General features: G+C 39.0%; 1 protein-coding gene across 2 annotated transcripts in view; it reads right to left on the reverse strand.

Moving 5' to 3' along the window:
- Positions 1-11,549, reverse strand: part of lrrtm4l1 (leucine rich repeat transmembrane neuronal 4 like 1) — a 59,912-nt gene extending 48,363 nt beyond the window's left edge. Inside the window, exon 1 of one of the 2 annotated variants that reach the window (XM_013268468.2) lies at positions 10,941-11,549. In XM_013268468.2, coding sequence (XP_013123922.1) covers positions 10,941-10,944 — 4 coding nt within the window. In that variant the 5' untranslated portion in view covers positions 10,945-11,549. The remainder of the gene's footprint in view (positions 1-10,940) is intronic. The other variant, XM_005470397.4, reaches the window with a different exon arrangement.
- Between the last annotated feature and the right edge of the window lie 1,437 nt (positions 11,550-12,986).

The following is a 12,986-nucleotide window of genomic DNA, read 5'->3' on the forward strand; positions in this document are numbered from 1 at the left end:
TGCTCAGAGCACTGATGCAAAGGCTATTACCCAGAGTGCCCAAGTGGGTTGGCCAATAGCGCTACATGCTGCAACAGGCCACATGCTGGGGCACTTCAAAGAAATGAAAGTGTGGAGAAAAAAAAAAACCCTAAATATTTCTTATTAAATGTTCTACCATATAAAAGATAATACACATTAAAAGGAGGGGTGTATGAGGTGGCTTTTAAAGGTTACTGAGTGGCAGAAAAGTATAGTTAGCTTTTTATATTTAAACATTCATTGCAGCTGTGCCTATTTTAAATTGGAAAAAAGAAGACCGTCTACACTATAGGCTTAATTGTCACTTTCTCTTTCTTTCTTCTCTGTAAACATGCCAACATACTAAACTAAGTAAAGATAGGATGTGACTGTGAGAAATACTGATCCCAATATGAGGCTTTAGTCTAGAAATAAAAGAGTATAATACATTCTAATCTGTATTTTTGCATAACCTAAAGCTTCAGGTAACAAGATTTCTCCCAGTCCTACTTCCTGTGTATCCTTTTTTACCTGACACTTCTTTTCTGACACAGGAGAATTTTAAAGTGTATGATGTGTGATTGAGCTTAGGCAAGCAAAACTGTAGGGTACTACAGCATGTGTGATATATTACACTATTGAGTGTGTTCACTCAGATTTAAGGCACATAGAATTAAAAATACTTCCAGAGGACAGAAGAACGTGACATATTACCAGTCACGGGGCCTATCATGCAACTGTGATTAATTGGACACAGTGGCATTACAATATTGAAATGAAGTACCTTTTACACACTTAAAACCCATTATTTTACAGCCATTAATTTGAAAATTGGAGTCAGCTGTAATTTCAACTCACAGCGAAAGCATGAAGCAGTATAAAACAGCTGATTTATGATAAAAGCTTATTTTACTACTACTGGAGCTGCACATACGTGCATACAGACGAGCAGCCAGTCCTACATACACAATACACTGCATATCGTGAGCAAAATATATGTAAAAGTGGAGCTTAATAGCAGTAATAGAAAAATACAGCTTAAATGGGGCAGCATCCATTAAAATTTTAAATGAAATGAGCAGTCAATTCTGCGAGCTCAGTTATTCTGTCTGGATTTGTGGGAGACGTAGTAACTGAGGTCTATTGAGTCCACGACCTACTCAAGCATAGCAGTTAAATGGGGAAATGAAGACAGACAGAGCTGCTCTTGCTGGAACCTTAACTAGGAAAAGAGGCATAGAGTTGTGTGCATGAGTTCTGGCAAATAGAAAAGAAGTGCAACCACTGCAGCAAAGAATTAGCCAAATGTTAATTAACTTTTATGTCATTAACTTGATAAATAAGGGTGAAGACTGATGAGTGTTCCACGTAGACCGCATTTGTGCATCCACTCTGTACAGTTGTTTGAGGGTGTGCTTTGCCATTCTGCCCAGCAGATGCAAAGCGTCATCTGAAAGGCTTCTTTGTCTTCGAGATCTTCTGCATTTTGACTTTTCTTAACTTACTTCTAGTGGCCATGTGAACAAGTGCATATAAAAAAGTAATGATAAATTCAACATCTTGGTAACTTAACAAATGTAGTATGCATTCAGGATTTTAAAGCACGTTAACCCAAAACAAAAGTAAGGTACATTTGCACCGCCCTTCACAAATGTAGATTTGGACAGGGAATAGATAAAAATGCTCTTCAATGCACTTTGAGAACTCTTGCATCAGTTGCTTCAAACAGGAAAAACAGTGGCTGATATGATGTTCAGTTGATAGATTGGTTGGCTATTTGTCAAGGAAATTTCAGACAATTCAACTGTTTTGGGAGCATGACCGAATAATTTTGGTCGATAATCCGTTGCTTACGCATTGTTAAGTTATGAAAGGTATGTGCATTCAGGAAGGCAGTTCTTGTCATAAAATAAAAAAAAGAAACCTGTTGCTGCATGGGGTTGTGTTTATGCCTTTACTCTTTAAATATGACAATACAAAATATGTCATTTCCTCATAGGCACGCCTATAGATTAACTCTTTAAGACCTAATTTTGTAATCAGGATTTTCTAAATCTAAAGAAACTGAAGTCACTTGTTGGCAACCAAAGAACACAGAACACACGGCAGTCAAAATAAGCATGTCAGCATGAAGTAGACGGGTCCCAAGTGAAACTTTTCTCAATTTTGGGGTGAGCAATTAAAGTGACTACCAACAGGAGGGAAGGCCACTGTTAATTAACATATATCAGGGTTACCTAGGCAACTGGAGCCTGTAGTGACATTCTAGGCAACCAAAGGCCAACACGCCTCCTGTGTGAATGCCCCTTAAGCATATAATATTCCAGATCAATAGGATGAGTAACATAATTCCCTGTTTATGCATTTATTATTTATCCACAACTAACTGTAATAAACATCAATACCCATTTATAAATACTGTGCAGAGGTGCTGAAAGTAAAGGCTAATGATGGATATGCTGCTTCTACAATTCTTGATTCTGACCGGCAGACAGTAAAACCTGAGATCACAGTTTGTAGACCTAAATGAAAGAGCTAATATTAACCTGCAGTTAGAGACAGCAAATTCATGGCTTAGTCAAAGAATGTCAGGACGAGGAAAGAGAACTTTTCTTTTGCTAGCTACAGTGAAGAACGAGCCTGTGGGTCTAAGGGACTGCTGCAGGGGAAAGCAGAATGTAAATGTAACTGAAACCCCATGGAAAATAAAGACATTTGGAGAAAGTTGCCAGTAAAGTGTGGCAGGGAAAGTGGTGGTGCAACAGAAAGTTAACATCTCTGGATGTCTGTCTGACAGACAGAAGCAGGGGAGGGGAGGGGAAATAATGTCTGTGTGTGTCAGAAAGAATACCACAGTATCACAGCTGGAATGGAGAAAGACTGGTTGTGATCTGTATTGTTTTAATTTGAGTATGTGCCAACAATTAGTGAAAATTAACTTCAGGTTTTTCAAATTTGATAGAGCTTTAAATCTATGAGCCAGAGTGTGTGAAACATCATGTCTAAAGGTGCGTGTTGCCTAGCAATGCGAGCAGCAGGATTTCACCTTCCATTACATTTTAAAAACAGAACAGAAATTAGATGAATACAAAATGTTAAATAGTTAAATGGTTTAAAGCAAGTGGCCATGGTGTAGGGAGGATCCTACCAATGAACTTACTTCTTTAAAAATAAATGAATCTTGTTTATGTTTCCATGAGCTAAAACTAAAGGGTTAAGATCATTTTAAATTATTTTCTTTTTCAGCAAAAAAACAAAACGGATGTGCCGGACCACATCAGGTCAATTGGCGATCATGTTTTAAAAAGGAAATGAATTAATTCTTTTACTTTTTGTTCTTTTTTGGAGCTGTCTACCAATTAAATAATCATTACTACAGTTTAGACTGGCGCTCTAACCGATGTCATTTAAGCGAAGGAGCCCAGCAAATAAAAACATGACAACTAAAGTGATGTCTCACACAAGTCACAACCTAATGTAGAGTATTTGTACACACTACATTCTTAATTTGCGAAGAGGAAGACCTTTAAAAGGGCTAATTGGTAATTTTGAATGTCAACATTTTTATACCAGCAGGTTTTTGTGTCCATGAAAGCTGCCCGCTTTTGAAAAAGCCAGCCTTAATGAGAAGAGTTGGATGGAAGTGCTCTTAGCCATGTGACTTTTTAAAGTGAGCTTCAGCCAGCCCATTCTGGTCTGGTGCCTACAGTTTTCTCTCAGCCATACTGCTGGCCTGATATTGGTGTGACTTTGAGCCTCATGAATATCCATAAATACACATCTGTTTATGCATGTGTGAATAACCTGTTTTTCTGAATATCACAGACTATCACAAAAATGACATATTGAAAACTGAGAATAATAGATGGAAATCTGCGGTACTTAAGAGATGTCAGAGTACTGTTAGACATCAACTTTAATTATCTGGTGGTTGCAATGTTTTGATCTGACATGACACGTCATGTCTTACGAAGATCCATGAAAGACAAGAAGCTGCAGGAATGTAATTAAACTTATCCAACAGCGGACAGTTTTTATTATACCTTGATATCTGCTATTTTATCTAGCTATTGTACTCTTTATCTTTTCTAGTCTAGTGGAAGAAGTTTAATTCCTTGGTTGGAAAGATACACAAAATTGTAAGTGCAATTTCTTCACAAATAATAAAGTAGAATATAAAGTAATAAGCAAGTTTCACTCCAAAATAGATTTTTCATATTATTTTCCTTTGGCCTTCAGCGCTACTTATCCATCTACATTGTGTTGGTGCGATTTGTCCAGTTTGGAAATACTAGCTGTAGAACTGTCTGTCTTCTTTTAACTATACAAGAACTAAATGAATTTGCTCTTCCAAAAAAATAAACACAAAACTTCCCTTCCAGTAATCATTACATAGAAATCCAAAAATCAGCCAGCTTATGTGACACGATGTAACCACTTGATGATCTCCACCTTATCATATCAGTAATATCAGTAATCATATCAGTAATATAAACTGGCTGAATGTTTCTATTGGTTGGCAGATACTGTTTGTCAGAAAGACAGAAAAAGTCACTACGTACGATTGCTTGGATTAACTAGGTCATGACTTCTGGAATGAGATATTGCTGCTGAGTTTTTTTAAATGTATTTTTTGGCACACTGCACATCACAAGGTCAGTGCCATTTAGTTTGATTATGTTTAAAAGAAAGAAGACATCTTCATACAGTGGATACATCCAAAATAGGGCAACTCACACCAAAACAATCTTGATGGATAAAGAGATTTACGGGCCAGAAAAAAATTTACATAAATATGATTTTGGGATGAACTGTCCCATTATTATGATGGAATTTACTGTTCTGGTTGGGGTGGATCTGCCTTTCATTTACCTACCTATATAATTTTTAAGAATCAGCATTTAAAGAAAAATCTTTGTGTCTAAAGTCCAGGCAGTATCAAACTGCATGAGGCAGACAGGCTGCTTCTCAAACTGTTCCACCCAATAAATCAGCCATATCACAAAGTCTTCCATCTTTACACCCACAGCGCTTTCCATCTCAGGCTGTCAGTGACAGCTGAAACTCTTCACAGCCCCATAACATCGTACATATCAAGAACTTTACTGCTCCTGCCTTTCCTATGGGCCTACACACTCACACACATGCACAACTTATTGGTTTATAAATCGGTGCAGAGAGCCAGAGAGCTCTGCAGATCAATATAAGTGCTGATGTCAAAAGATCAGCACAAACTGAACCGTTTAAGCTGGCCACTGCAAAGCGTGTCTGCTGTAAATGTTGAGGAATTGACAACAGAGATGATGTTAATGCATAAGTGTGTGTGTCCAAATGCGTGTGCATGTGAGTGGTGGCATGCTAGTAATCAGCAAAGGTCGAAAGCATTGTAGGTTACTTTCATCCAAAATTGTGGCAAGATACATTTGTGTTTAATCAGAATTCAGCACTTTGTGCCAGTGATTAGTCAGTCCCAATGCGCATTATAATCAGTTTAATGATTTCTGTTGCTCATGCTGTAACCAGCTCATTTTACTTTGAGAAAGCTATATTGCATTAGATATCTGAACTCTGGATCGTGGATTCTGCCTTCATCATTTTAACTGCTTCTTACATTGGTTTTCACTGGAGCCAGTTAAAAAAAGAAAAAAGGGGGTAGCATAGATAGTTGAAAACAAGGTGCATTTTCTTTTTCCAAAATTCTTTTGCTAACCTGAAAATCAAGACTCCTGGCATAAATTCTTCAGAATAAAGCACCAATTGCGCAAATGGCTCTGAATAAAACATAACCAAGGCACAAAACTGGCATAAATTTTATCTGAACAGTTTCTTCTTCTCTTTATGTGTCTTCACACACATGAAGATGAGCATACACAGGGATGCTGTGGTAGTCAGAATAAATGACAGTTTTGGTCATTACTTTTCATTACTTTAAAGCCCCTGGAAACCTAATTTCTAAATCAGCCTCTTACAGGTCATATGAGCGATGGGCTACTACATAAATTAACACTTTCTCTGCCAAAGTTAGAACCACTGCAGGTTCTTTCACATAACAAATTTTCATCATGTGCAAAGGTCTGGAGTGTGGGGGACATTACTGGAATAAAGTGATGTCATGTACTTCCATGCAGGGAGTGCAACATAGTCATGAGTTGCATTTTACAACTGAATTTATCGTCTGCCTAATGCATAATAGTTGCGGCCACTTTAAGAGGATACGCCATTAGTCAACAACAGAGACACAGGTTTCATCCAGATTTTTGTTTGTGATTTGGGCAACGAAATTTCTTTGGTTAAGCTTAGAGAAAAACTGTGCTTTTAGTCAGCTGAAGCAAACACCTCTGTCAAGTCATCATAACCTTAACAACTCTCTATGAGTGTCTAAATATAACCATAAAAAGTTGAATGAAGTTGAAGATTGTAGGCACTGCAAGCGGATAATGTGATGGAAAACTGGATTGTGGGTAGAAAAAAACAAAGGACACAGTCAAGACATTTTCAACAACAATATTGTTATGATTTGCCTAATATATTAACTAGAAACCATTACTTGTAGTATCAAGATATATAATATAACTCAATACAATAAGAAGTATAGAACACAGTCTTCAATCGTTAAAAATTGATGACAAACACATCTATGCTCAGCAGCCACGACACTAGGTACACCTGTTCAACTTTTTGTAAGGTACATAACTAATCAGACAATCACATGGCAGCAACTCTATCTATTTAGGCATCTGGACATGGTTGAGATGACCTGCTGAGGTTCACACTGAGCACCACAATGAGGAAGAAAGTTGATTTAAGTGACCTTGAATGTGGCATGGTTGTTAGTGCCAGATGGGCTGGTCTGAGTATTTGAGAAACTGCTGGTCTGCTGGGATTTTTCCACACAACCATATCAACAGTTTACAGAGAATGATCAGAAAAAGAGAAAATATCCAGTGAGAGGCAGTTCCTGGGTGAAAATGCCTTGTTGATGCCAGAGGTCAGAGGAAAATGGCCAGACTGCTCTGACCCGATGGGAAGGCAACAGTAACTGAACACTCATTACAACCAAGATGTGCAGAAGAGCATTTCTGAATTCACAACATGTTGGACGCTGAAGCAGATGGGCTACAGCAACAGAAGACTATAACAAGTACCATTCCTGTCATTTCAACTGGCTCGCAAAAGCTGGAAAATGAGAGGATTTGAAAAACATTTCCTGGTCTGACTAGCCTCGATTTCCCGCTGCTTGCATTGTTAGCCTCGAAGACCACATTGAGTTCACTGTACTCTAACGGCATCCACAGTCACCAGATCTCAATACAATACAGCACCTTTGGGATGTGGTGGAACAGAGAAGTCACATCTTGGATGTGCAACGGACAAATCTGCAGCAACTGTGTGATGCTGTCATGTCAATATGAGACAATATTTATGAGGAGCTGATCAAAGACTTTAGCTATGTTTGTGTTTTTCTGTAAGATTTGAAGTCTCTGACCGGTCACAATTAATTTAGTTTCTTACATATGTACTGTTGTGTTTGACAGTACATATATCATGTTCAACTTCTGACAGAAAATAAGCATTTAAGGGAAAATTAACCGTATATCGTCACATCTAAATATCAAGCATAAAGAACCTTTAAGCTTGACAGAAATGTTGTTTTTATTTCTCAAATCACTGTTTAAAGTTTTCTGACAAGTGACCTCTTGTGGCCACATGAATAATGACTGTGGTAACTGAGTAAGTGGTGTTTGATGATGTCATTGTCGGTTTCTTTTAACCAAAACCCCGATCTCTTCCCTATTTACCAAGTGATTTTAGCTGCAGAATCGTAGCAGATCAGAATCATTTTGGATAATTAATTATCTTTTCTGTTGCTCAGGCTGGTGGACTTGCAAAGAAAGCAAATCAAGCCAAAATATTAAGAAGCCTGCATAATCAAATGTAAAACCATGACAACCAAATTCAGGCCGTGATGCACCTCAGTGGCATAAAACATTATCATATGCCTCTAGCTGCAGAATCTTTTTCTTCTCCAAGCTCAGCTCCCACTTCTTACTGCCAGACTTTGTTCTCAGTTTTGTGTGTCTGCCCATATTTCACTGTATCAGTTCAATGTGCGGGACACATTGTTTGGGAAAGCCATTCACAGTTGAAGTCATTGCAGGATTTCAAGAAAAGGAAAAATATTGGAAAAGGCATTGCTTTTCAAAATAGCCCAACAGTCTGCACAACAACAGGGACAAAAACCCTTCAAATCAATGACCTGGAGGTACACTGAAGAATCTGCTATATTATGACAGTTTGATGGCACGAGTGGGAAGCAGTACAGAACATATTACTAAACCTCAGCAAAAAAATGACTAATGGGGACTTTCAGTCATTCTCGGAATAAGGAAAGATTCCTCACAATGAGAATAATTCTTAGTGATGGCTTCAGCAGGTTTTAAAGTAGCTAGAGCTACAACTGTTTAGACTGTTCAAAGTCAGACTTTTTTGTCTCTACTTTTTCTATAAAGTAGAGACAGGGTTTTGTAAAAGTCATAAAGTCGTGCAAAGTCTAAAGAAAACTGCAACAAGTTCTGTTATAGTTTTAATCCATAGGGCAGAGAGACCTTGTCTTTTACATAAACTTATTTACTATATTTGATTTAATTAAAACTTGGCAGTATTACTGGAAACATGAATTCAAGAAGCTGAGGAAAAAAGTAGACTGCAGGAGCTGCAGGAAAGTGGATGGTTTACTGCCAAGAGCAACCTATAAACAACAGTAGATCTCCTAATTATCTGCACTATTATAAGCCTTAAAATGTGAAATTTTAAAAAAAGCTGTGCACACAGGTGACTTCTTCTTTTTTCTTTTCTTTTTTCTTTGTTTTCAAAGACATTCAGTTGAGGCTTTTCAAGAGTGCTCCATGGACTAATTAGTGTCTCAGTCTGCTTGAGGAAACTGATGGATTATTGAATATAAGGGACGTTATTTCAGTCTAACGGCTCTGTTGCTCTTGTCTGCTCAGTTCTGCTACAGTAGATGAGTGTGTACGGACAGACTGGTGAACACCGAGATGGCGTGTCACAGAAACTCTTGCTTCACTCTTCGAGCTGAAAATGTAGCTTCCTTGTTTCATTTATTGTTGTGGGATGATTACAAGTTTCACTGCTTGGGCCATTTAGAGGGGAGTTCACATCCATCACTGTTTAGCTGTCAGTGAAATTGCACACTGAGCAATTATGCATTGTAAAAATATTACTTGATTGTTTGTTACCAGTTTTGAACATGCAATGGCCAAAAAGAAAAATGTGAGATGTGACATTTTACTACATTTCTATGTTTTTGTGTTTTTTTATCAATGCAAATTGAATGCATTGAAGCTGAGTCAGTCTGGCAAAACAGGCACAGTGAAGGAAGTTGTTATGGGAATTATTCACAGTTAGACCAAGCTATTGATTAATGAGAGGACAATTGAGCAATTTTCTGTAGATGCTACACTGTTCAGCTGCTAGTTTTCTGTACATCATATTAAGATAATACCAAGTTTTATTGTTGAATTCACAAAGAAAACTTCAGCCCTGCCAACAGCATAAACTTCCCCTAATTAATCAGCCCCTGAATGAAGAAAACAAGGTGATGGGTGCGACTGGGATGTGAGAGAGCGCTTTAGTGAGAAGTGTGGATATCCTAACAAATGCAGCCACTTATTCTGGGTTATAGTAATTGTGATGACATAATTAAAATGTGCTCATTAGCAGCACTAAGCTCCTCATTACTTGGGAAAATGCCACAATTCTGCACAGATGTGTAGGCACCATGATTTCCTTGGGCCTGTTTCAGCTTTTCATTAGATTTAGTAATACAAAAATAAAAACAAAGAAAAGGCGCATAAATCCAAAGGAAAATCAAGTCAAACAAAAAGAATGGCTGCAGTGTTAGGAAGAGTAAAAAAAAGAAAACGACTCCTATGGGTTTCAGTGCACCACATGCTCTGGTCCAACGGTGCGTGTAAGCGCTCGTGCATGCCTGGATATGAATAATAGTCTTTCACTGAGCTATTCAACAACAAAAGTTGCACTGAAAGGAAAGGACATGAAACATCATGAGGTTTTCTGTTTGAGCAGCTCCAGACTGCTTGAAAGTGACAGCATCATTTCATCGCATATTCAGTGACAATCCCAAACACCCACAACTTGTTTGAGGACCCCAAGTATATGCAAAAAAAAAAAAAAAAAAGTGCTGGAGCTGCAGAACACGAAGAAGCCCCTGAAACACTGAAGAGAAGTGTGGGTTTGTAAGGCTGAGGAGTGAATTTATCTTTGGAGCACCCACAGTCAGTAAAATGGAGGAGGTGATAGGCAGTGTGGGATGAGATTGTAGGTACCCAGAGCTGTCAGGAGAAGAGGGGCAGTCAAAACATGTCAGTGCTTAGAAAGGAGAAACAAGAGGGGGTATGAGGTGGAAGCCAAAGAAAACAGGCACATCTCACCACCACATTTTGCCCGTTTCAGGTCAGGTTCAGATTGGGTGAACAAACTTGTCATTGCAGCTTAAAAATCAAGGACAGTTAATGAGCTGTTCAGCTTCAGCTCGTGTTGCAATGTCTCGTCGACTGATTCAGATTAGGGCTACATCACTTCCACACCAATAAGGTGACAGTAGTCTTCTCTGTCTCCTCGCCTTGATATTCACAAGCATGAACTCTCCCGTCTGTTTCTTCCTTCCTTTTTTTCCCCTCAGAAAACGAATAGAAAACGAAAGCCGCTTTTTTTTTCAAGTACTCACACAGATTCTGAGCGAATAGGACAAAAGTAGTCTCCTGCTCTTAAATAAGGGAGATGCCAGCTTGCTGCGCATTAATATGCCACAGAAGACTTGGGGATTTTTTTCCTAAACGTCTACACATTCACAAAGGGCGGGAATCGTTTCAAAACGACACAGTTCTCCACTTACTTACCCATATTGTCTCATCGGTCCGTTCCCTCCGTCCTCCGTAGCGCTATCCACCGCACAGATCACGACTTCTTCTCTCTTGTCTTTTCTTGCCAGTACCTGGAGAGCCGAGGAGCTCTTTTCGCCCCTCACGCCACGGGTGACTCACCTGCCTTCATTCTGAAAAACTGTCTCTCGATTATAAAAAAGCTTTTAAAGTTTGCGCACATGCTTCCTCACACGAAGCAACTTTCCAGACCTGTCGCGAATAGCCGTGTCATCAAGCCCTAAGTTGGAAGCCAAACGCCTGGCTCTACAGGGTTCTTTTACCCTGATAGACCCTTGGTCTCGGAGCAGGTGCCTTTAGTAAAAAAAACAACCCAAAAAACAAAACTACAACCAAAAAAACAAAACAGTCACGCTGCAAAAAGTTGAGAGGTTAAAACGAGCATTTACCACTGGGATCACTTGCAATGAACGGCTGTGCGCCAGGTGTCCTCTGCGCAATCGTCCAGCGGAGCAGCAGAGGCGCTAGGCACGGAGCACAAGCAAGCACGGGCACTGTCGGGGGCTCCTGTGCAGTGCTTTGGCGAGGTTTGCGTGTGCGCGCACGGCTGCGCGAGGGAACGTGTGTTCGCGCATGTGGGAGAAAGAAGAAGAGAGGGAGTGGGAGAACACGTTCGACGCAGCATTTAACAGCTGCAGGCATATTTTTGGTCATATATGAAATTTTTATTTTCTTTTGTTCTTATTGTTTTTTCTTTAGGTTCATCTGCTTCTTCCACCGCCATCACAAATCAGCGGAGGAGCCGCCCCCCATTTAACATGCTTTTCCAAGTCTATTATGCAGGTGTGGAGGATATGGTGAGGGCTATATGTGGTCGTCATTATATCATGAGTGGGTAGCCTGCCTGATCCCACCTCGTGTTGCATAATTATTGCAGATAGATCGACGGGAAACCTGTTAGAGCGGGAAACTGTTGGACAGGGTGTCGGGCTAATTAAAAATAGAGGAATAAAGCAGTGAAACATATCCAGATATTTCTCTGTAGGATGGCATGACACTACTACTGAGAAACCAGAGAGGTAGTGGTTGTTTGAGTTTTGAGTGATTGTAAAAAATTACATTCTGATATGGCATTCCTCTCTTACATTGTAGTGGAAGATACCAGTTTATAATGATTTCAAATGTTTGATTTGGTCCTTCCTTTTCTGACTCACTTTACATTCTGACTAATTCCTGGGATGGTGTTAAGTCACCTAAACGGTACTTCCTTTATTTTAGATGATTCAGACACGAGAGTTAAAAAAGCAAGATCAATTATAAAAATGTGCCCATTATGAAATAGCTTTAAGTTTAGGCTTGACAGACTGTAGGCTAAAGTGATTCACTGAACGTTTTATAACACTATGACATTGAAAGTGCGAGGTTTACACACATCTTTCTCTCGCTCTTGTGCAAGTGCCTTATTGAGGAACAGTCCACATTTCAAGAGCCTGAGAGTCAAAAGTTAGAGTGTTGTAGTATTGTGTAAAAGTCTCGAGCTGCTACTTGTTTCCTAATATTTTGCTTCCAAGGATCTAGAATTTTTTTTTTTTATTTGTTTCCAGGCTTTGTGGAGGTCATTCCAAGTTTTTCTTTGGAAACTGCCTGCTTTTTTACTCATTTTCAATCCTTGTAACTGACCATTGTTCTTCTTGTTGTTACAACACTTAACACTGACCAGTGAATCATTTAAGTATTTAAAAAAAAGGACCAAACTCAAGGGATGAGCCAGTGTTGTGTCTACACATCACAGACCACTTAGCAAAGAACCAATATTAAACTGTCTCTTTAGGCGCTTATTAGCAGGTATTAGCAGACTGTCACAAACACATAATTTGCTTCCACTGAGTGCTTGAAAAGAACAACTGACTTCTTCCTGATTTGTGAGTTCACCTTTCATCCAGGAGGCTTCTTCTGTTCTAAAACATCTGAGAGCCTCTGATATTTTACCCGTAGTTGTTCTGTTAAATGTGGTCCTGAGGGTCATTGCCACATAAGTCAAGGAGTACACAAACATAAATTACT

This window comes from Oreochromis niloticus, linkage group LG7 (assembly GCF_001858045.2).
Source record: "Oreochromis niloticus isolate F11D_XX linkage group LG7, O_niloticus_UMD_NMBU, whole genome shotgun sequence".
Classification (NCBI taxonomy): Eukaryota; Metazoa; Chordata; class Actinopteri; order Cichliformes; family Cichlidae; genus Oreochromis; species Oreochromis niloticus.